Below are 22,282 nucleotides of genomic sequence, written 5' to 3'. Positions count from 1 at the left end.
GTTTTCTTGGTGACTATGGTCACAGCTACCTTGAGATCATTGACAAGATCCTCCCGTGTAGTTCTGGGCTAATTCCTCACCGTTCTCATGATCATTGCAACTCCACGAGGTGAGATCTTGCATGGAGCCCCAGGCCGAGGGAGATTGACAGTTCTTTTGTGTTTCTTCCATTTGCGAATAATCGCACCAACTGTTGTCACCTCACCAAGCTGCTTGGCGATGGTCTTGTAGCCCATTCCAGCCTTGTGTAGGTCTACAATTTTGTCCCTGACATCCTTGGAGAGCTCTTTGGTCTTGGCCATGGTGGAGAGTTTGGAATCTGATTGATTGCTTCTGTGGACAGGTGTCTTTTATACAGGTAACAAGCTGAGATTAGGAGCACTCCCTTTAAGAGTGTGCTCCTAATCTCAGCACCTTACCTGTATAAAAGACACCTGGGAGCCAGAAATCTTTCTGATTGAGAGGGGGTCAAATACTTATTTCCCTCATTAAAATGCAAATCAATTCATAACATTTTTGACATACGTTTTTCTGGATTTTTTGTTATTCTGTCTCACTGTTCAAATAAACCTACCATTAAAATTATAGACTGATCATTTCTTTGTCAGTGGGCAAACGTACAAAATCAGCAGGGGATCAAATAATTTTTCCCCTCACTGTATATATTTACACCCTTGAGTCAATACCTTGTAGAAGCACCTTTGGCAGAGATTACAGCTGTTAGTGTTTCTGGGTAAGTCTCTAAGAGTTTCCACACCTGGATTGTGCAACATTTGGCCATTATTATTTTCCAAATTCTTCAAGCTCTGTCAAATTGGTTGTTGATCATTGCTAAACAACAAGTTTCAGGTCTTGCCATAGATTTTTAAGCAGATTTAAGTCAAAACTGTAACTCGGCCACTCAGGAACATTCACCGTCTTCTTGGTAAGCCAACTCCAGTGTAGATTTGGCTTTGTGTTTTAGGTTACTGCCCTGCTGAAAGGTGAATTCCTCCCCCAGTGTCTGCTGGAAAGCAGAAAATCTGATTTTCCTCTTGGATTTTGCCTGTGCTTAGCCTCATTGCGTTTATTTGTTTTATCCTGAAAAACTCCCCAGTCCTTAATGATTACAAGCATATCCATAACATGATGCAGCCACCACTATGTCATGTATTGTATTTGTCCCAAACTTAACATTAACACAAAGTTCCTTACTTTGCCTCATTATTTGCAGTTTTACTTTACCAAACAGGATGCTTGCTTTGGAATATTTTTTATTCTGTACAGGTTAGTATTGTGGAGTAACTACAATGTTGTTGATCCATCCTCAGTTATATCCTATCACAACCATTAAACTCTTCAACTGTTTTAAAATCACCATTGGCAGTTTTCTTCCTCTCCGGCAACTGAGTTAGGAAGGAAGCCTGTATCTTTGTAGTGACTGGGTGTCTTGATATACCAAGTGTAATTAATAACTTCACCATGCTCAAAGGGATATTCAATGTCTGCTTTTTTTTCTGCCAGTGTCTCACTTCCACATCGGAGGTGAAAGGTGGCCGAACTAGAGCAGTGTTTGTCAGACCATGAGACATTCAGAAAATCATTCTTCTCACGTAAACGTCTGTTGCGTCCGAAAGGTTTGCCCTACAAAACTATTATGACCGCTCTATGGAAAGGGGAGACGCCGTTTTGCTCTACGACCCCCACAAGTATCAGATGACTCGTCTGAAATCGGTACCGTAGATGTGATTTGTTTGGTAGCAACCGAACCGTTCGAGCAACAAACGAATGGGCAGCACATTTTTACTCCTGAACTTATGTAGGCTTGCAATAACAAAGAGGGTGAATACTTATTGACTCAAGATATTTCAACTATTTTTTTGTTTAATTTGTAACAATTTTGAAAAACACAATTTCACTTTGACATTATGGGGTATTGTGTGTAGGCTAGCGACACAAAAATCTCAATTGAATCCATTTTAAATTCAGGCTGTGTACCAACAAAAGGTGGAAAAAGTCAATGGGTGTAAATACTTTCCGAAGGTACTGTATCCGTTTTATGATTTTGAAATTCAAACACTATGTATCTAGTCCCCCAATTAAAAGGTGTCATAAGTATTTGGACAAATGCACTCATATGTGTGGTAAAACATTTAGTATTTGGTTCCATATTCTCAGCACGCAATGACTACATCAAACTGGTACACTTCCCCTACAGTGTATATGGGTGGGTGGGTGAAGAGATACTTGCAGAGAAAGGATGGTCTACCTGTGCGCGTGGTGCCTACAGCGGCGGAGGGCTTGACGGCCATGTCGTCCCACCTCAGACAGGCCCACAGTAGCCTCAGCATCAGACTGACCCCTGCCAGGGACTTCACTGTCTGGAGACGGTACCTGCAGAGACAGACAAATAGGTTACCACACACACACACGCACACACACACACACACACACACACACAAATTGACATACGCACACAAACGTCTGGGGTCACCAATGGAAAAGAGACTGCACACACACACAGTTCATAAAGTTCATAAGTCAACCCTGGTAAAATGACCGTGTTACTTCCTTGTTTCCGAGGTTGGCTATGAACCTGACTCTTTGGTATGCTCCACAGCTTTAAATGGCTCTATTGGCCATTTAAAAAGGGGACACTCTAGGTGTCTGTCCCAAATGGCACTCTAATCCCTATAGAGTGCACTACTATAGCATAGTATACCATAGGGCACTGGTCAAAAGTAGTGCACTATGTAGGGAATAGGGTGCCATTTGGGACACATTCAGAGAAAGCCATTCTCCCTTTCCCAGTGTGACTGACTTAACCACAGGCAGGGAAAACATCCTTGGAGCGGTTAATGCGCAACGCGAATATCCTGACACTTGCAGACCGCCAATATGATTCATGCCTAGCAGTAAAAAGGCAGTAAAAGGCGGTGGTCAAAATAGCCTGAGGTCTCTCAGACCCACAACAGAGTCACAGGGGCCAAACCCAGGGGCCAAACCCACTAACGGCAAACAGAAGGCATAACCAACAAATCAACAGGACAAGACGTGAATATCGTTCGCCGGAGCAATAATGCACGAGAGGTTCCAGTTATTGTGGGGCAGTGACTGTATCATAGCTCAGAGTTGATGGAGCGCAAGGCTGAAACTAACACTAATCATAAATCAGATGGAGCATTTGAAAACCCATACATTTAAAGCCCTGAATTTTCTCTAGCCAGGTAGTCTGGAAAAACTCAGGGCCCTAATCATATAACATAATGCAGCTAGCTAAGGCGCTAGCCCGTTGAAAACAGGGGCGCCAATGAGAAATCTTAAAAACTGTGTTCTCACCTCCATGTGATGCCATAGGTGGGCCTGGGCGAGGGGTAGGGCCAGATGTCCTGGGCAGGCTTGGCGTTGTAGCTGAAGATGGACACCTCACGAATGCCACCCCGCCGTGCCAGCTTCTTCAGGTCATTGTTGGGCAGGACAAAGATGCTCTTACGCTGGCTCTTAGTAACAAACTTGCGATAGGATGGCAAGGCGGTTCCTGAGCGCGTCTTTTTGGTGCGCGAGAACTTGAGGAGGCGAACGCGGCCCTTGGTGGAGGTCGACGAGGTAATGCCCCCCGAAACAGAGGAGGTTGAACGAGAGGACTCCTTGTGGGCGGCGAGGAGTGCGGTCTTGTACTCGGTCACCGTTTCGCTCTGGCTCTCATCTGATTGGCTGTCGGGCGTGGGTGAGCGCATTTTGGTCACGGTGGTTTTGGTCATGGTGGTGAGCGTGGACACTGCGCTGCTCTCGGTGGTTGAGACAATGGGCGCGGCCGTCGTCCCCGAAGAGCTTGAGACCCCCGCCGTTAGCCGAGACTCTGTGGATACCGTGGTGGTGGTGGTTGTTGTGGTGGTTACCTGGGTGAGTATGGTGTTACAGAGGGATCCCACCCCACTGTTGCTGCTCTCCTCCGCAGAGTGCACCGACGAGGGGGCCATTTTGTTGGGCGTGGTAGCATTGGGCTTAACTTCCATGGGCTGGGTGTTGTTGAGCTGCTGGGTGCTCTGGGTGGTTGTAGACCCAAGCGCCTCCACGTTGTTTTCCAACCTGGCCACCTTCACCCGGGGCTGGTAGTCTTGCTCCGACACTATGACCTTGCTCTCCACCTCTACCCTTGGAGCCGGCCTTGGTTCCGTGCTGTCCGGCCCGGTCCTCTCGGCTAAAGGGGCCACACTGCCATTGAGCAGGGGCTTTAGGGGCGAGACTACTTGACCCTCTCCCTCCGCCTTGCCTAGGCTGTTCACTTTGACCTCAGAGCTGTTAGTGAGAGCATTGGAGGGCTCATTTGGAGTTGGTAAAGAGTTGGTATTGGCTTTAGCCTCCAAACTGTCATTTCCATTGATCTGAGGTATAAAGGAGGGCTGGGACCCAGTGGCGATGGCCTTGGTGCTGCTCTGTCCGTTGTCCTGCCTCTCCTCAGGCCCCTTCCCATTCTTCTCTGTGCTTTGCTGGGGTGGTTTAGGAACGGTAGCTGCACTATAGCTGCTCTCCTGGGTTATAGTGCTTGGAGGTATCGTTGTGGAGTGGGATTTAAAAATGGCCACTTCAGGTCCTGCACCCTCGGTGGAAGCGGGCTTGGCACTGGTAGTGTAGTAGATCCCACCTGAAGTTTCCATTGGTTCTGCTGTGCTGCTGGGCCTTTTAAGGCCCTCCTGCCCTGAACCAGCCCCTGTGGGCCCTATAGTCCTCTCAGGAAGGTCTCCCTCCTGTTTCTGGGGGGTCATTTGGTTTTGTGTTCGTGGGGATGCTTCAGCTGCAGGCTCTTTGGGTGGGGTCGCTGGGGCTGGCTGAGAGACTCCCTCAGCGATCTTTGAAGGGTCCGCCTGCACCTCCCCTTTGACTGACAATGGAGCAAGTGCAGGTGGCACCGAAGGGGTGAACTCCAATTTCACGGTGGGACTCTGGGCCTGGAGTGGGGTCTGTGGCAAGACCGGAATGGTCTTTGCTGGGGTAGGCTTGGCCAGGGTGCCCTGAGCCCTCTGCTTCTCCTCCAGGGCATGCTGCTTGACGCGGCGCTCCAGCAGACCATCCAGCTTGGAGGCCTTGACCTTCTTCTTGTAGGCCACGCGCGTCAGGAAGCCCTGGGCCACGTCCACCACATCGTAGTTGAAGGGCCTTGCATTCCCCTCACCGGGCTCCTGCTTCATGCACATCGTCTCTGTCCCTGGGCTGCTGCTGGTCCCTGGGCTGCTGCTGGACACTGAGAGAAAAACAAAATGGACACAAGTTACTGGATCATTCTTCTTATCCTCTCTCGTCAGAACAATGGTGAAGAAGCTTAGTTCCCAAGTATGGAAGTATATGAGCCACCCTTCACATTGGTATGTAGAGCAGTATAAGATCTGATGGATTCAATAATACGTGTGACTGATATTGCATGTGTTAGTTAGTGAAGTTAAAGCTAACAATCAATAAGGGAGTCAATGACAGTCTATAAAAGCGCTAACCTTTTTCATCATCTTGTCCTGAGTCTGAGAGGCTAAGGTCCACCTCCATCTTGTCAGCAGCCTCCTCTGCAGTGGAGTCTTGCATCTTCACTTTCGCTCGCCCGTCACTCTCTTCTTTCTTTCCCTCCTCTAGCTTTTCCTTCATCTTCTCTCCCGACAGGCGGTCTGCTGAGGGCTCTGGGGTGGTAGTGGTGGTGGTAGCACCCCCATCTTTCTCTACGGGTCTTCTGCTTCCCTGGGGTTCTGAAGCTATAGTTGTTTTGAACAACCTTGGCCTTGGACCCAAGTCCAGCAAGTTGCATTTCTCACCACGTCTGGCAGCTGTGAAGGAAGAAAACATACAGGTTTGAGTTATCATAGACACATTTATATTAGTAGAGTCAATTTCACAGGGGACATTATCCCATGTGAATTAATAATTGAATCGTACATTTCTCACAACTTTCGGCAATTAAGAAGGAAGAGGAGGAGTTTGACAGCTACGTGTACATTTGTCCACTGAATTCCTTGATTTCCTACAAACCAAATCATAGAGATGGATAAAGATCTCTATTTGGATATAATAATTTTTTTGCATTGACATTGCCAGTGCTGTCACAGATGCAATAAAGGCACAGATACAAAGATGAGAGAGCTCTATCTATCTCTATGAAGAGGACACAAACTAGAACGCTCCTACTGACCTTCCAGCTCGGCGCGGTAGTTGGCGTTGGTGTTGCCGGGCAGCTTGGTCAGGAAGCGGTGCACGTGCGTCTTGCTGATCCAGCTCCAGCCGCCCCAGCCCGTCACACGATACTCCTCTCCCTTCTGCTTCCACACCTTCACATGGGAGAGAGAGAGAGAGAGATGGAAAGAGCGGAATGACGGAAGAGAGAGAGGGGGGAGGGTACAAAGGGATGAAGAAAGCGGGCAGAGAGAGAGAGAGAGAGAGGGGGGGAGAGAGAGAGAGTGGGGGAGAGAGATAAAGGAAGCAGACAGGAGTGAGAGAAGATAGGGGAGAGAGAGAGAGAAATGAGAGGGCCAGTGGGTATTCACACCCACCATTAAGTAAACACATCTAACAGGACCACTATGTGAAAGATGACACTCGCACCGGAGCTCTGACACTCACGCCTCATCAAAGGGCTTTTTAGCACCGTTCGCCATTCTGGGAGGCAGGAAGTTGCAATTAAACACGTCTTGGCGATTAGGTGGTGGTGAATGGCCCGGTCATAAATAGAGTGGTAGAGCTTCGACTTAAAAGGGCCTGAGCTCGCTCGGTAAAAAGGGCCAAATGAAAAGGGTGTATGTGTTTGTGCATGTGTATGTGGAGCAGCCCTTAACTGTGTGTGTGGGTGTCTGAGTGAGTGTGTGCGTGTGCAGGTGTCTGTGACTGTGTGTAATACCTGGTGCTTGATGGGGAAGGTGTACTTGACCCAGGTGGCCTGCTGCATGGTCTCCTCGTCCTCCAGCTTCTTCTCCCTCTTCTTCACCTTCTCCTTCTCCTCCCGCTCCATGGACGTCATACGGTGTAGCCTGCATGGTGGCACAGAAAGGGGGACGAGAGAGAAAGTCAAACACAGTCAGTTCAAAAGCGGCCTCCTTCAATGCACTCTGGTGTGAGTGAAAGGTCTGGGGTAGCCCGGATCAAAAAGTAGAGGAGGGTAACTCCCTCGTTGCTCTTGGCAAGGCTCCGAGAAACACACACACAAACGATGTGAGCCCCTCGACTGACTCTGCACACCCACCCTTACTATAACATAATCAAGTCTTTTAAAGAGGAGGAGATTTGCGGTCTTTACCCATCAGTAGAACAGGTAGCAGTGTTTCCCACAGTATATAAATATTGAGCTACACGCCGGGGGTGGGCCATTGGATCTGCTGCTGATCACCTCTGGGTAAACTGGTCTTAGTGGGACAGGAAGGGCCAGAGGAGCTGCTAGAGTGGTGTAACGTTCCATATGGCACACTATACCCTATGTAGTGCACTACATTTGTAGGGTACTATATAAGGAATAGGATTCCATTTGGAAGGCACTATGTTCCAATGTTTATACAAGCATATCACTTTGAATGCATACTGAATGCATTGCTTCATACGATTATTTACTTTTTATTTAACTAGGCAAGTCAGTTAAGAACAAATTCTTATTTACCACGACGGCCTACTTGTAAAGCCCCCCCACCCCAAACCGGACAACGATGGGCCAATTGTGCGCCGCCCTATGGGACTCCTGATCACGGCTCGTTGTGATACAGCCAGGGATCGAACCCGGGTCTGTAGTGACGCCTCTAGCAAGGCAATGCAGTGCCTTAGACCGCTGCGCCACTCGGGAGGCCCACCAGGGATGTAACCATTCACCAATACACGGTTCAAATGTCTCGCACCAGACGGCTTACTTCCCCACGTGAGACTAGATCTGATCTATGAGGTACAGATTAACCTCTATATAAATAATCCTAACAGTCATGGGAGCCTGGGACTTGATAAACCGGACAAGTACATCCAACAAGAGTCGAAGGACAGAGGGATACACTAGCTAGAACCTTCTCATCGTGGATCTGGTCGGACAAAAAAGCATGACGGAGGCTGGCCAATTGCATTGTTTCCCTCCACAGTGATCATCAGGTTGTACTGTAGGTGACAGGGCCACATATGTGGACTAAAAACAGCACAACACCGGGTATATCACAAAGCATGAGCAAATTAATTAGACAGCTACAGTAATTTTGATAAACATTGATAAACAGTTTGGTTGATTTTTTTTTGTCAAATTAAATCAGTATGATAAGCAGCTAGCTAGCTAGCAGCTTGCTAGCTCCCATGCCAATTTCAAGTCTTTCAAAACTAATATTTGACTAACTCGGAAAATATGAAGTTATTTCAGAATGAAAGTTAACCTGTCTGGGATAGGGGGCAGTATTTTCACAGCCGGATAAAAAACGTACCCGATTTAAACTGGTTACTACTCTTGCCCAGAATCGAGAATATGCATATTATTAGTAGATTTGGATAGAAACCACTCTAAAGTTTCTAAAACTGTTTGAATGGTGTCTGTGAGTATAACAGAACTCATATGGCAGGCAAAAACCTGAGAAGATTCCAAGCAGGCCTTTCTGCGAATTTGTAGTGCTTCTGTTGCTTCTCTATCGAAACTACAGTATCTGAGCTGTTACGTGACACTTTCTAAGGCTTCCATTGGCTCTCTAAAGCCTTCAGAAACCGGATTGAGGCGTCTCCTGTCTCTGGGCAGATAACAGCAGCACAGTTTGTCAGTGGACTGCCTGGTGACAGAGATATTGGAGATGCGCGTTCACGAGACCTCGCAATTGTTTCTCTTCCTTTTTGAATGAATACAGCATTGTCCGGTTGGAATATTATCGCTATTTTACGAGAAAAATAGCATACAAATTGATTTTAAACAGCATTTGACATGCTTCTAAGTACGGTAATGGAATATTTTGAATTTTTTTGTCGCGAAATGCGCTCGGCATTACCCTTCGGATAGTGACCTGAACGCACGAACAAAACGGAGGTATTTGGATATAACTATGGATTATTTGGAACCAAAACAACATGTTGTTGTTTAAGTAGAAGTCCTGGGAGTGCATTCTGATGAAGAACAGCAAAGGTAATCCAATTTTTCTAATAGTAATTCTGAGTTTAGGTTGTCCCAAACTTGGTGGGTGTCAAATTAGCTAGCCGTGATGGCTGAGCTATGTACTCAGAATATTGCAAAATGTGCTTTCACCAAAAAGCTATTTTAAAATCTGACATAGCGTTTGCATAAAGGAGTTCTGTATCTATAATTCTTAAAATAATTGTTATGTATTTTGTCAACGTTTATGATGAGTAATTTAGTAAATTCACCGGAAGTTTTGGGTGGGAATGCTAGTTCTGAACATCACATGCTAATGTAAAAAGCTGGTTTTTGATATAAATATGAACTTGATTGAACAAAACATGCATGTATTGCATAACATAATGTCCTAGGAGTGTCATCTGATGAAGATCATCAAAGGTTAGTGCTGCATTTAGCTGTGGTTTTGGTTTTTGTGACATATATGCTTGCTTTGAAAATGGCTGTGTGAATATTTTTGGCAGGGTACTCTCCTGACATAATCTAATGTTTTGCTTTCGCTGTAAAGCCTTTTTGAAATCGGACAACGTGGTTCGATTAACGAGTGTCTTATCTTTCAAATGGTGTAAAATAGTCATATGTTTGAGAAATTGAAGTTATAGCATTTTTGAGGTATTTGTATTTCGCACCACGCGAATCCACTGGCTGTTGAATAGGGTGGGACGCAAACGTTCCACTGGCCCAGAGAGGTTAACTGCCTAGCGCATAATGCTTTGTGACATGTTAGCTAGTTATCCCCAGTTAGATAATGTCAAATCAAATCGTATTGGTCACATACACATGGTTAGCAGATGTTATTGCGAGTGTAGTGAAATGCTTGTGCTTCTGTTTCCGACAGTGCAGCAATATCTAACAATTAATCTAACAATTCCCCAACAACTACCTAATACACACAAATCTAAGTAAAGTAACGGAATATATACATATAAATATATGGATGAGCAAGGACAGAGCGGCATAGGCAAGATGCAATAGATGGTATAAAATACAGTATATTCATGTGAGTAATGCAAGATATGTAAACATTATTAAAGTGGCATTATTAAAGTGACTGGTGATCCATTTATTAAAGTGGCCAATGATTTCAAGTCTGTATGTAGGCAGCAGCCTCTCTGTGCTAGAGGTGGCTGTTTAACAATCTGATGGCCTTGAGATAAAAGCTGTTTTTCAGTCTCTCGATCCCAGCTTTGATGCACCTGTACTGACCTCGCCTTCTGGATGGTAGTGGGGTGAAAAGGTAGTGGCTCGGGTGGTTGTTGTCCTTAAAGATCTTTTTGGCCTTCCTGTGACATCGGGGGCTGTAGGTGTCACGGAGGGCAGGTAGTTTGCCCCCGGTGATGCATTGTGCAGACCAGACCACCGTCTGGAGAGCCCTGCAGTTGTGGGTGGTGCAGTTGCCATACCAGGCTGTGATACAGCCCGACAGGATGCTCTCAACTGTGCATCTGTAAAAGTTTTTGAGGGTTTTAGGTGACAAGCCAAATTTCTATAGCCGCTGTTGCTCCTTCTTCACCACATTGTCTGTGTGGGTGGACCATTTCAGTTTGTCCGTGATGTGTACGCTGAGGAACTAAAAACGTTCCACCTTCTCCACTGCTGTCCCACCGTTGTGGATGGGGGGGTGCTCCCTCTGCTGTTTCCTGAAGTCCACAATCATCTTTGTTTTGTTGACTTTGAGTGAGAGGTTGTTTTCCTGACACCACACTCCGAGTGCCCTCACCTCATCCCTGTAGGCTGTCTCATCATTGTTGGTAATCAAGCCTACTACTGTTGTGTCGTCTGCAAACTTCATAATTGAGTTGGCCACGCAGTCGTGGGTGAACAGGGAGTACAGGAGGGGGCTGAGCACGCACCCTTGTGAGGCCCCAGTGTTGAGGATCAGTGAAGTGGAGATGTTGTTTCCTACCTTCACAACCTGGGGGCGGCCCTTTAGGAAGTCCAGGACCCAATTGCACAGGGCAGGTTTGACACCCAGGGCCTCAAGCTTAATGATGAACTTGGAGGGTATTATGGTAATGAATGCTGAGCTGTAGTCAATGAACAGCATTCTTACATAGGTATTCCTCTTGTCCAGATGGGATAGGGCAGTGTGCAGTGTGATGGCGATTGCGTCGACTATGGACCTATTGGAGCGGTACGCAAACTGGAGTGGGTCTAGGGTGACAGGTAAGGTGGAGGTGATATAATCCTTGACTAGTCTCTCAAAGCACTTCACGATGACAGAAGTGAGTTCTTCGGTGGAATAGTAATTTAGTTCACTTACCTTTACCATCTTGGGTACAGGAACAATGGTGGCCATCTTAAAGCATGTGGGGACAGCAGACTGGGATAGGCAGAATATGTCGATAAACACACCAGCCAGCTGGTCTGCACATGCTCTGAGGACGCGGCGAGGGATGCCGTCTGGGCCGGCAGCCTTGCAAGGGTTAACACGTTTAAATGTCTGACTCACGTCGGCCACGGAAAAGGAGAACCCACAGTCCTTGGTAGCGGGCCGCGTAGGTGGCACTGTATTATCCTCAAAGTGGGAAAAGAAGGTGTTTCATTTGTCTGGAAGCAAGACGTCAGTGTCCGTGACGTGGCTGGTTTTCTTTTTGAAGTCCGTGATTGTCTGTAGACCCTGCAACATACGCCTCGTGTCTGAGCCATTGAATTGCAACTCTACTTAGTCTCTATACTGACATTTTGCTTGTTTGATTGCCTTGCGGAGAGAATTACTACATTGTTTGTATTCGTCCATATTCCCAGTCACCTTTCCATGGTTAAATACAGTGGTTCGTGCTTTCAGTTTTTCTTATCCACGGTTTCTGGTTAGGGTAGGTTTTAATAGTCACAGTAGGTGCAACATCTCCTATGCACTTCCTTATAAACTCACTCAAAGAATCAGTGTATAAATCAATACTATTCTCTGAGGCTACCCGGAACATGCCCCAGTCCGCGTGATCATGTTAGCTAGTTATCCCCAGTTAGATAATGTGTCTTCACTTATTTCTTTGTGACATTGTACTGCCCCCCATTCCCTCCAACCCGTAGGCGGTCCTTAATCTAGTCCGAGACGGGCGGCGGTGCCGTTGGCACCTGCCATGCCCTCACTCGCTAAGTCTGCGGAAGGTGCATGGGAATCACCTGTAACGGCCAGAGCGCTGATGAAGGCGTATATCCCATTCCCCAGAATGGACGGTGAACAGCCTCAGGAGATCCCTAGGCTCGAGGACGTCCTGGCTGCGTACCTCGTCCCAGTTTCCCAGGACGAAGGACAGACTCACAGTCCAGCTGGTAGGGAAGTCCTTCACTCTAGGAGTGCAAGCTGTAGCAGCAGCTAACAATATTGTCCTCCTGGCGGCCTCTCTATCCCGTCTCACCACCTGTAAGACTGAGCTATCGGGAGAGGAGACAGAGGAAGCGTCAAGAATTTCCGGTGCCATCCTCCATCTCATACAGGCGTCGGCTGTATGCGGCGGGGAGGTCCATGCCCAATTTGGTGGTCGCAGAGCGTCCGGTGCACCAAGAGCGGGCCCTGCCCCTCCGGCAGCACCAGAGAAGACAGCTGCCTCACCGGCAAAAGAGGTCTTCATCTCATCGCCCTGGCAGCCATGGGGCAGCCAGAAGAGATGACGACCATGACGGGAGAGAGCGCAGCACCTCGCGTGACATCGCCCACTGTTCATCCCCCACCCCTGCAAAGGGATGGAGGCGCTAATGTGTCCTTTGTTAATAAAGAATGTGTTCCATCTGACTTTGTCACAAGAGAACCTATTTTCCATAAACTCGAAACCGTTCAGGTTCCTTCTCTCTATCTCTCACCACTCTGTGTGTAGCACAGCCCACCAGGGGTGCATAGCTGAGCACACACGAGGATGTTGAAGGAAAATGACGAGGGCAGCAAAGCGGACGCTCTTGATGAGCCGCCATGCTATACCTCATAAAAACCCTGTACCACACTCTTTCAGGAGTAATGTGGTTAAGGGTTTAAAGAACAGCTCGCGCACACAGCCTCGTGTTGGGCCGATGACGCAATCGCTATTGGGAGAGGACACACTAACACAGGCGAGCACCTCAGTGTAGCTCAGACCCGTGCTGTGTTCACGGAGGGCTGGAACCACAAGGTTACATGTATAACCAAAGTGGCAGCGCCCCCGTTTCTCACAGAACACACTAATAATCCCAACCCTACACCACACACTCTGAGGAGTAATGTGGATAAGGGTTTGAGGAACAGCTTGTGTACACAGCCCCATGTTGGGCCAATGATGGAATCGCTGTTGTTGGATGATGCACCGCATCAGGTTGGCGCCTCAGTCAGTGCAGCTCAGACCCGAACTGCGTTCACGGAGGGCTGGAACCACAAGGTTACACATATAACCAAAGTGTTTGCGCCTCCGTTTCTCACAGAACGCGCCAATATTTACTCCCCCTTTTGAGGGGGGCCCACCCCGGGCTGTCCCACCACTTCAGTGTCAAGGGACAGTGGGGCCCGGGCCATAGAGGAATACAGGTTCTTCCTTCTGTCTGTACCACAGCTTGGAGCTCTCTCGCCCTCAGGGCATTACTCAGCGAAGCTGCACCCTCTCTTCCTGGCTAAGACGGACGCTGGAGAAGGGTTATGCCATCCAATTCCACCGAACTCCTCCCCCGTTTTCGGGCGTGGTGGAGACGGTGATGAAGACGCCAGAGAAAGTAGCCGCTCTTGTGAAAGAGATTATGGAACTTTTGGCAGAGGCGGTCACAGTAGTTCCCCAAGAGCAAAGCAACAGCGGGCTATATTCGCCATACTTCCGAGTGCCAACGAAGACGGTGGGGAACGAGGCCGATATTGGATTTACGCACTCTCAACGAGAGCTTAGCTTACGACAAAACGTCTACTGGAATGTATCCACAACAAGGACTTTTATGTAAGCCTAGACCTAAAAGACGCATACTTTCATGTGCCAGTGTATCCGCGTCACAGGAAGTTTCTGCGTTTCGCCTTCCAAGGGGTTGCGTACGAGTATACGAGGATGCCATTCGGATACGACCTGGCACATCGCACCTTTTCCAAATGCGTGGAGGCGGCATTGGAACCGTTGCGTCGTCAAGGGATAAGGCTACTAGCCTACCTAGACGACCTACTGGTTCTCGCCCCGTCAGCAGAGCTGGCGATCGCACACACAACACAGACAGTGATTCATCTCACACGTATGGAGTTCGCTGTGAATTGGGAAAAGAGCACTCCTTGGCCCAGTCATTGAATTGTCTACCTGGGATTACAGCTAGACACTGACTATGAAGGCTCGAATTTGCCTTGTTGCTAGCCCTACGAAGGTTTCATCCGAATCACATGGTGACGGCACATTCCGTCATGACACTCTTGGGTCTCATGTCGTCTGCCCACAATGTGGTTCCGCTGGGACTTCTGCACATGCGCAGAACACAGCGATGGTTTGCCCAACTATGACTGGACCTAGTGAGGCACCGTCGTTGGATGTTGGTAGTTCCCCTCTCACTCAGAGCGGACCTGAACTATTGGAGAGACCCGTGCGTTCTGACGCAAGGGGTCCCAATGGGCAGTGTCCTCCTACATTCCAGTGTTTACAGACGCTTGTCTGACTGGATGGGGAGGGACATGTCAGGCTCGGGTGGTACGTGGTGTGTGGCCTCCCTCGGGACGCCACATCAACCTCCTGGAGTTGGAGACAGTTCTGACCCACTTCGTGTCTACTCTACGGGGTTGCAACGTGTTGGTCTGGTCGGACAACCGAGCCACAGTAGCCTACATAAATCGCCAAGGAGAAGTCAGGTCTCCTGCACTCCACCGGCTGGCGGAGGAATTGTGGCTGTGGGCTCACGAGCACCTTCGCTCGTTGACAGCTGCACACATTCCAGGCTGTCAGAACGTCGGAGCAGACCTCGTGTCTCAAGGGGGTCCCCGAGACAACGAGTGGCAACTGCACCCAGAGATTGTTCTCCAAATATGGGAACGATTCGGGAGAGCCGAGGTGGACCTGTTCGCGTCACGCATGAACGTACAGTGTCCCCTATGGTTTTCCCTACGAGCCCAGGACGAACTGCCACTAGGGATAGACGCCTTTACGCACCGCTGTCCTGCATTCCCCCACTGCTAGCCCGCGTGAGAACAGGAGGGCTGTAAATCATACCGATCGCCAAGGGGCTCCGTGGCACACGGAGATGCCTCAAATGTTGATTGCGCCATCACAGCCAATTCCACAGAGAGGCAGCGATGTCTCAGGCGGCAGGCATGATCGAGCAAATGCCTCTAAATCGGCCAGCCACTGAGGTTCTGGCTCCTGAGAGGGACAGGTTAGAGCGCCGTGGGTTATCTGATTCAGTAATCAGAACCATACAGGGCTCGCGTGCCAGTTCCACATCCAGGACGTATGCCAGCAGATGGAACGTGTTTTCATAATGGTGCGCCACAGAGAATGTGGACCCCGTGTGCTGTCAGGTCGAGAGTGTGCTCTCATTACTACAGTTCATGTTTGATAAGCAGCGCTCACCCGCCACCATTAACTTGCATCTAGACGTTCCGCTAGCCAAATATCCAATGGAAGAACGTGGTGCGAAATACAAATACCTCAAAAATGCAATAATTTCAATTTTTCAACCATACGACTATTTTACACCATTTGAAAGATAAGACTCTCATTAATCCAACCACATTGTCCGATTTCAAAAAGGCTTTACAGCGAAAGCAAAACATTAGATTATGTCAGGAGAGCACACAGCCAAAAATAATCACACAGTCATTTTCAATGCAAGCATATATGTCACAAAAACCCAAAACACAGCTAAATGCAGCACTAACCTTTGATGATCTTCATCAGATGACACTCCTAGGACATTATGTTATGCAATACATGCATGTTTTGTTCAATCAAGTTCATATTTATATCAAAAAACAGCTTTTTACATTAGCATGCGATGTTCAGAACTAGCATTCCCACCCAAAACTTCCGGTGAATTTACTAAATTACTCATCATAAACGTTGACAAAATACATAACAATTATTTTAAGAACCATAGATACAGAACTCCTTTATGCAATCGCTATGTCAGATTTTAAAATAGCTTTTTGGCGAAAGCACATTTTGCAATATTCTGAGTACATAGCTCAGCCATCACAGGCTAGCTATTCAGACACCCGCCAACTTCGGGGCTCACTAAACTCAGAATTACTATTAGAAAAATTGTATTACCTTTGCTGTTCTTCGTCAGAATGCACTCCCAGGACTGCTACTTCCACAACAAATGTTGTTTTTGTTCCAAATAATCCATAGTTATGTCCAAATATCCCCGTTTTGTTCGTGCGTTCAGGTCACTATCCAAAGGGTAACGCGCAAGCGCATTTCCAGACAAAAAAAATCAAAATGTTCCATTACTGTACTTAGAAGCATGTCAAACGCTGTTTAAAATACATTTTTATGCTATTTTTCTCGTAAAATAGCAATAATATTCCAACCGGACAATGCTGTATTCATTCAAAAAGGAAGAGAAAAAATGTTGAGGTCTCGTGAACGCGCATCTCCAATATCTCTGTCACCAGGCAGTCCACTGACAAACTGTGCTGCTGTTATCTGCCCAGAGACAGGAGACGCCTCAATCCGGTTTCTGAAGGCTTTAGAGAGCCAATGGAAGCCTTAGAAAGTGTCACGTAACAGCTCAGATACTGTAGTTTCGATAGAGAAGCAACAGAAGGACTACAAATTCGCAGAAAGGCCACTTCCTGCTTGGAATCTTCTCAGGTTTTTGCCTGCCATATGAGTTCTGTTATACTCACAGACACCATTCAAACAGTTTTAGAAACTTTAGAGTGGTTTCTATCCAAATCTACTAATAATATGCATATTCTCGATTCTGGGCAAGAGTAGAAACCAGTTTAAATCGGGTACGTTTTTTATCCGGCCGTGAAAATACTGCCCCCTATCCCAGACAGGTTAAGGTGTTCGCGGCAACGATTTCAGCTTGTCATGAGGGGTTTGGCAGAGACACCGTCTTCAGCCAGCCTTTAGTGAAACGGTTTCTATTGGTAACGCGGCGGCTTAGGACAGCGGCTAGAGCCACGCTGCCCCAGTGGGATTTAACTTTGGTACTCGAGGCGCTCTGCGAGACGCCGTTCGAGCCATTGAATCAAATCCCCCTCAAGATTTTGTCTCTGAAGACGGCACTGTTGCTTGCCTTGACTACAGCCAAGCACGTCAGTGATTCCAAGCTCTTTCGACGAGACCCGACTGCCTTGCCAACAATGGCAACTTGAGCAGAGCGGTGTTACGTCTTAACCCGGCAGTTATGCCAAAGGTTATTTAGAGCTCATATAGGTCACAGACCGTTGTGCTATGGGCGTCTTGGTCGTCACCGTCTCCTTTTATCCGATTCTACCTGTTAGACATGTCGTCTAACTCTCTAGCACGTTCTGTACTCAGCGTGGCTGAAGGGAGAACTTGAGTTAATAAGAGATGCAGGACTATTGGGCAGGGTTCCCATTAGGTCCGCTCTCTTAATTGTCAGAGAGTAAGACACGTGTTACATGACCTTTGTTTGACATCGTCAGTACAGCAAGGATGGTCTAGACTGCCCACCAGTGTACCACTGTGTAGGGGCGGAGTGATGAGGGAAATAGTGCTGTAACTAGTGTTGCTTTACAATTAGACCGGTCACTGAAATTTATGGAATATTGAGGTATCTATCTATCTGCTGAGGCAGAGTAGCTGGCCCATATTCTGTCATCTGCCCACGAATCATTGGCTTTGCCTATGGATTAAGTGTGGTGGGTTACACTGAGGAATCAGTGAGTTGGCTTTCTAAATTGGTTCAGCCTGTACTCAGCTTTGCTGATGGGAAGGCTAGAATTAAGGAGGGAAACGTAGGATCAATGGACAAGGTTTCCATTAGGTCCACTTTCTCCTATTAGAAGGACTACATGACATGACTCCTGGCTGGGGTGGCACAGTAGAATCATGTATTTTATCCTGCCCACAGGTCTATGACTGTTTGGGCGGAAGGATTAGGGATAGTTTCTGTAACTGGTGTTACAGTACTATTTGACCCATCTTTAATACCGACAGAGTGTTGAGTTCATTATCTGCTTGTACAGATTAGTATGACTCATATTCTGTATTACCTGCCCACTAGTCATGGCCGGTGCCTCGGGACTGAGTAGGGCGGATTAGACCAATGACGCAGTACATTGTGACAGTCTGTTTTCATGCTAAAGTAAAATAGTTGTATTTCTGCTGTTGTTCAAATACACAGATCGCTTTATATACAGCATCTTCTCAAAGAAATTACCGTTCGTTCGAAAACTTGGCATTATATTTCTGCCATGCTGCTTTGTTGACATCTCCAACCACCCAGCGCCCTGGGTAGTCAGCAGCCGTCACTGGTCTAGGGTTTACACTTGTTCTAAGAAGTCAGACTTGGAAGTGGCTGCAGACTTGTATGATTAAATGGTATTAAGGCGTTATTTGAAGTGGTAATGACATGTAAGGATGACATAACACAGTAAAATAGGTTATCTTGATGACTTGATGCCAATTTAAAGTGAAAGACATGACTGTGAGTGTGTGCGCTTTGAATCTACTCGCCTGGTGTGTCCCAGAGAGTCCTTCCAGACAGGGAGCAGGGCCACAGGTTTGATGGCACACTCCAATATGGCCATGGCCAGGGCAAACTCCCTGGCCTTACTGCACATCTGCACCGCCTTAATCCAGTTGTTCCTGATGAAAACCAAAACAAAGCCAAAGGGAGTCAGACAATGGTGTTATCCATCATATGGAAGCATGGTGACAATAAATCATGACAGTGTGACTTTATTTGTCACCTGGGACTGCTGGGGTCAGAACTGAACAAGAGCAGAGCACGCTAACGTCAATGAACATGTAAAAACAAATATGTTATCAACAAATAACGTCACAAATTAGTATCTGAATAATAGCCTGTGCCCCCCTCCCCTTGGGACTCGTCTGAAGTCGGTACAGGCGATCTGCCAACTTCTGTCTGTAGCGTCTGAACAGTTTGGGCAACAGCACTAATATGAGTCCTCTGTGGAAAGGTGAGACTCTCACGAATATATACATGTTGGTTGTTTTGTTCTAGGACACCCACAGGCCTCACAAGATTCGTCTGAAGGTCCCCCGGTGCCAGTTGAAAACATTTATGGAAGTTTATATGGAGACTGTTTAATGCCAAAAATAAGGGGTTAAATACAAGTCCAAAATGTTTTGATGTTTCCTGATTTCTTATATCTGTCAGATATAGGACAGACACTTCAAAACAAACTTCCCTTAGATTTTTGGGGGGGATTGTTGTTCAAAGTAGTGAATGTTATTCAACACATTTGTATGGGCTTATAGCAGTAAAGCAAAAAAATAGAATCATTCCAAATGTATTTTTTTATACTTCAAGGGGTCTTACAATTCTAAACCAAATAGCTAAATGATCCTTGGTATGACCTTCTTAAAACAATTCCATATAACTTAGTAGAACCCTCCCCCAGCTTAGATTCATGGATTAAGAACATTTTGATCGTATTCTTTCAAAACATATAAATCAACCAACTAGGATCTCAAAACCACCCAGAGCCCACATCCCATCCGTACCTGTGTGAGGCCCAGTTGGGGTGCATGAAGGGTGCCGGCACGTTGGTCTCCAGCTGGATGATGGTGAGGCGTAGCGTGGAGATGGTCAGCACTTTAGAGCCGTGGATGGAGCCGTTCCACTTGAAGTCGCCTGCCGGCGTCATGCAAAACTGAATAATAAAATAACAGTTTTTTTGTAGAGATTTTCCTTACATGGGGAAATCCCAAAGCACTGTACATCTAAAACAAAATTAAAAATGCTTTAAGGAGCAACAATTAGAAAAATAGAAGAAAAAAACAGCTAAAATTAAACAAGGATAGAGGGCCAGTACTGTACAAGATACAAACACGATTAAAAGGAGGCATCATAGACTTAAAGGGATACATCAGAGTTTTTGGAAATGAAGCCCTTTATCTACTTCCCTCACAGTCAGACAAACTCATGGATACCATTCTTATGTCTCTGCGTGCGGTTTGAAGAAAGTTGCTAACTAGCGCAATTGCTATCCTGTAGACTTCCAGTCATTGCGCTAGTCAGCATTGGCTCGCAAAACTACCTCCAACTTCCTTTATACTGGACGCAGAGGCATAAAAGGTATCCCCGAGTTCATCAGACTCTAGGGAAGTAGATAAAGGGCTTCATTGCCAAAATCTCAAAGTATCCCTTTAAACAGTTGAACTTAAAACTTATCGCAAGTGTTTATCTGTTCAAGTTTCTGTTGACTCCTTCAGGTGTGTGCAAGCTAAAGTTATCTTAAAATAAGTTTTATCTTAAAGTTTACCTTGTGCGAGAGGTGTCGCCGCTTGTCCAGGTCCTCACGGTGCTGGGGCTTGTTGAGGGCCAGAGTATTTCCGCTGTATTGATTGTGGTAGACGCGGTACTTTCCCTCCTGGCCCAGCTTGAAGAAGTGGCTGAGCGTGCCCTTCATCACCACCTCCTTACTTGTTAGGCTGCGCGTGCTGAGGCGCGACACGTCGCCCGCCGGGGTCACCACCAGCACCTGGAGTGAGGAGAGGGGGGTCAAATCAAAGGTAAATCAAATATATTATATTTCGATAACAGACGAGCGACACTTGAAATAAATGCATGATATTCTTAGAAGAAAAAAATTTTGGCCCACGATTACAAAAAATATAAGGTCATCTCAAACAAAGTTTGGTACACCGGGCAACAACCCAAGGATAGCTAGGAATCCAACGGCTAATCAGTATTATTTGTAGATGAATAGTGATCACCTCTTTGCCCTCCTTGTAGCCCTTGTTGGCCTCGTGAACGGCTTCCTCCACCTTCTTGCTCTTCAGCTGACTCAGCTTACTCTCCGGGTTACGCAGGCGGGTCACCATGCGGCCGCCCGGAGTGACTGCCGACCGCTTGCCACCGGCCTCGCCGTTCACCCCCTGGTCGTCCTGGCTGTTGATAGAGGACTGAGAGGACCTGTCGGCCAGGTCGGGCTCCTCCGGGACCCTGGGGGCCTCCCTGGCAATGGTGCTGCTGTTGCTGTTCTCTTCACCACCGGGCTGAGGGGGCTGGCTCAGGCTGGGGACCCCCTCTCCCCTGGGAGAGCTAGACTCAGAACCTGCCTTCTCTGCCAACCACAAAAAAAAAATCACAACGTAAGTCACTATTTAAAATCATGCTTTAAAGGGATGTTATACCGCAAAAGCAAAGTTTGACACATATTTTCCCAACATCAAAGTTAGTCATATGTCAAGATGAGTCCACATCCCACGCAATCATGTATGTAGATCTAGCTATATGCCTCGACCCAAACGAACGAATAAGCACCAGGGAATTAGGAAATTATACGATGCCTACCCTTTTCATTCATTTTGGATTGTGGCATGTAATCAAATCAACATATTTTTGTTTGCCTGGGATGTGGACTTCTCAAGAGAAGACCCAACAGACAGTCCCTTCAAAGTTCAAATGACATGAAATAGCTCCCTCTAGTGTCATGAAGCAGCATGCGTGTCATTCCTGTCGTGCCCACACACAGCCTTTTACACATAGTAATGATCTGGACCCATGCATTAAAGGCATGACCAATCACCCCTTTAGGGGATGAGCATGGGAGAGTAGGATGACATTGCCCCCAGACATTGATCCAAGGTCAGTTCTGAGTTTCCCTTCAAAAATGGTGAGGGAGGGGTAAGGCTGATTGTAGATCTGAGCCTAAGGTCAAAGTCTACCCAGAGGTGAATAAGGATGTCAACAGATAAGACACCAATCCAATGAAAGATTGAGGGTACAGTGTCAACATGACAGGAATGCAACATATGGCCAAACCCAACACACTTTGTTTTACACCAGTAGTACAGTAAAGGTGAAGCTCTTTTTTTAAATGCAACGCATGAAGATGGATATTGAATCATGGCAGCCATGATGGTTAAACTTCACAATGAGACATGTTCTCTAAGAGAAAGCATCCAACAGTGGGCACACTGATGATAATGATAACAAGCCGGCAAGCCAGAAGTGATGCACTTCTGCTGACTGGTTAATAGCGCCTGTAAGGCTCAGAATCAAATGCTATGCCTGAAAGTCATTGTGATTCATGCCAAGCTATTCAGTCTGATTGCATATCAAAGCAATTAGCTTTAAGCGTTATTTTGGAATGAAATA

General features: G+C 47.0%; 1 protein-coding gene across 5 annotated transcripts in view; it reads right to left on the bottom strand.

The window, feature by feature from the left end:
* The window catches only part of LOC106564864 (nucleosome-remodeling factor subunit BPTF), a 59,313-nt gene that overhangs the window by 17,680 nt on the left and 19,351 nt on the right, over positions 1-22,282 (bottom strand). For all 5 annotated transcript variants that reach the window (XM_014131333.3, XM_014131337.3, XM_014131336.3 and 2 more), the window contains 9 exons: positions 20,896-21,245; positions 20,442-20,660; positions 19,681-19,829; positions 18,667-18,798; positions 6,854-6,983; positions 6,152-6,287; positions 5,469-5,789; positions 3,319-5,221; positions 2,249-2,373 (listed from right to left, as the gene is read on the bottom strand). In XM_014131333.3, the coding sequence (XP_013986808.1) occupies positions 2,249-2,373; positions 3,319-5,221; positions 5,469-5,789; positions 6,152-6,287; positions 6,854-6,983; positions 18,667-18,798; positions 19,681-19,829; positions 20,442-20,660; positions 20,896-21,245 (3,465 nt within the window). The remainder of the gene's footprint in view (positions 1-2,248; positions 2,374-3,318; positions 5,222-5,468; positions 5,790-6,151; positions 6,288-6,853; positions 6,984-18,666; positions 18,799-19,680; positions 19,830-20,441; positions 20,661-20,895; positions 21,246-22,282) is intronic.

This window comes from Salmo salar, chromosome 12 (genome assembly GCF_965601325.2).
Source record: "Salmo salar chromosome 12, fSalSal1, whole genome shotgun sequence".
Lineage (NCBI taxonomy): Eukaryota > Metazoa > Chordata > Actinopteri > Salmoniformes > Salmonidae > Salmo > Salmo salar.
This window is presented reverse-complemented; position numbering and strand designations above follow the sequence as displayed.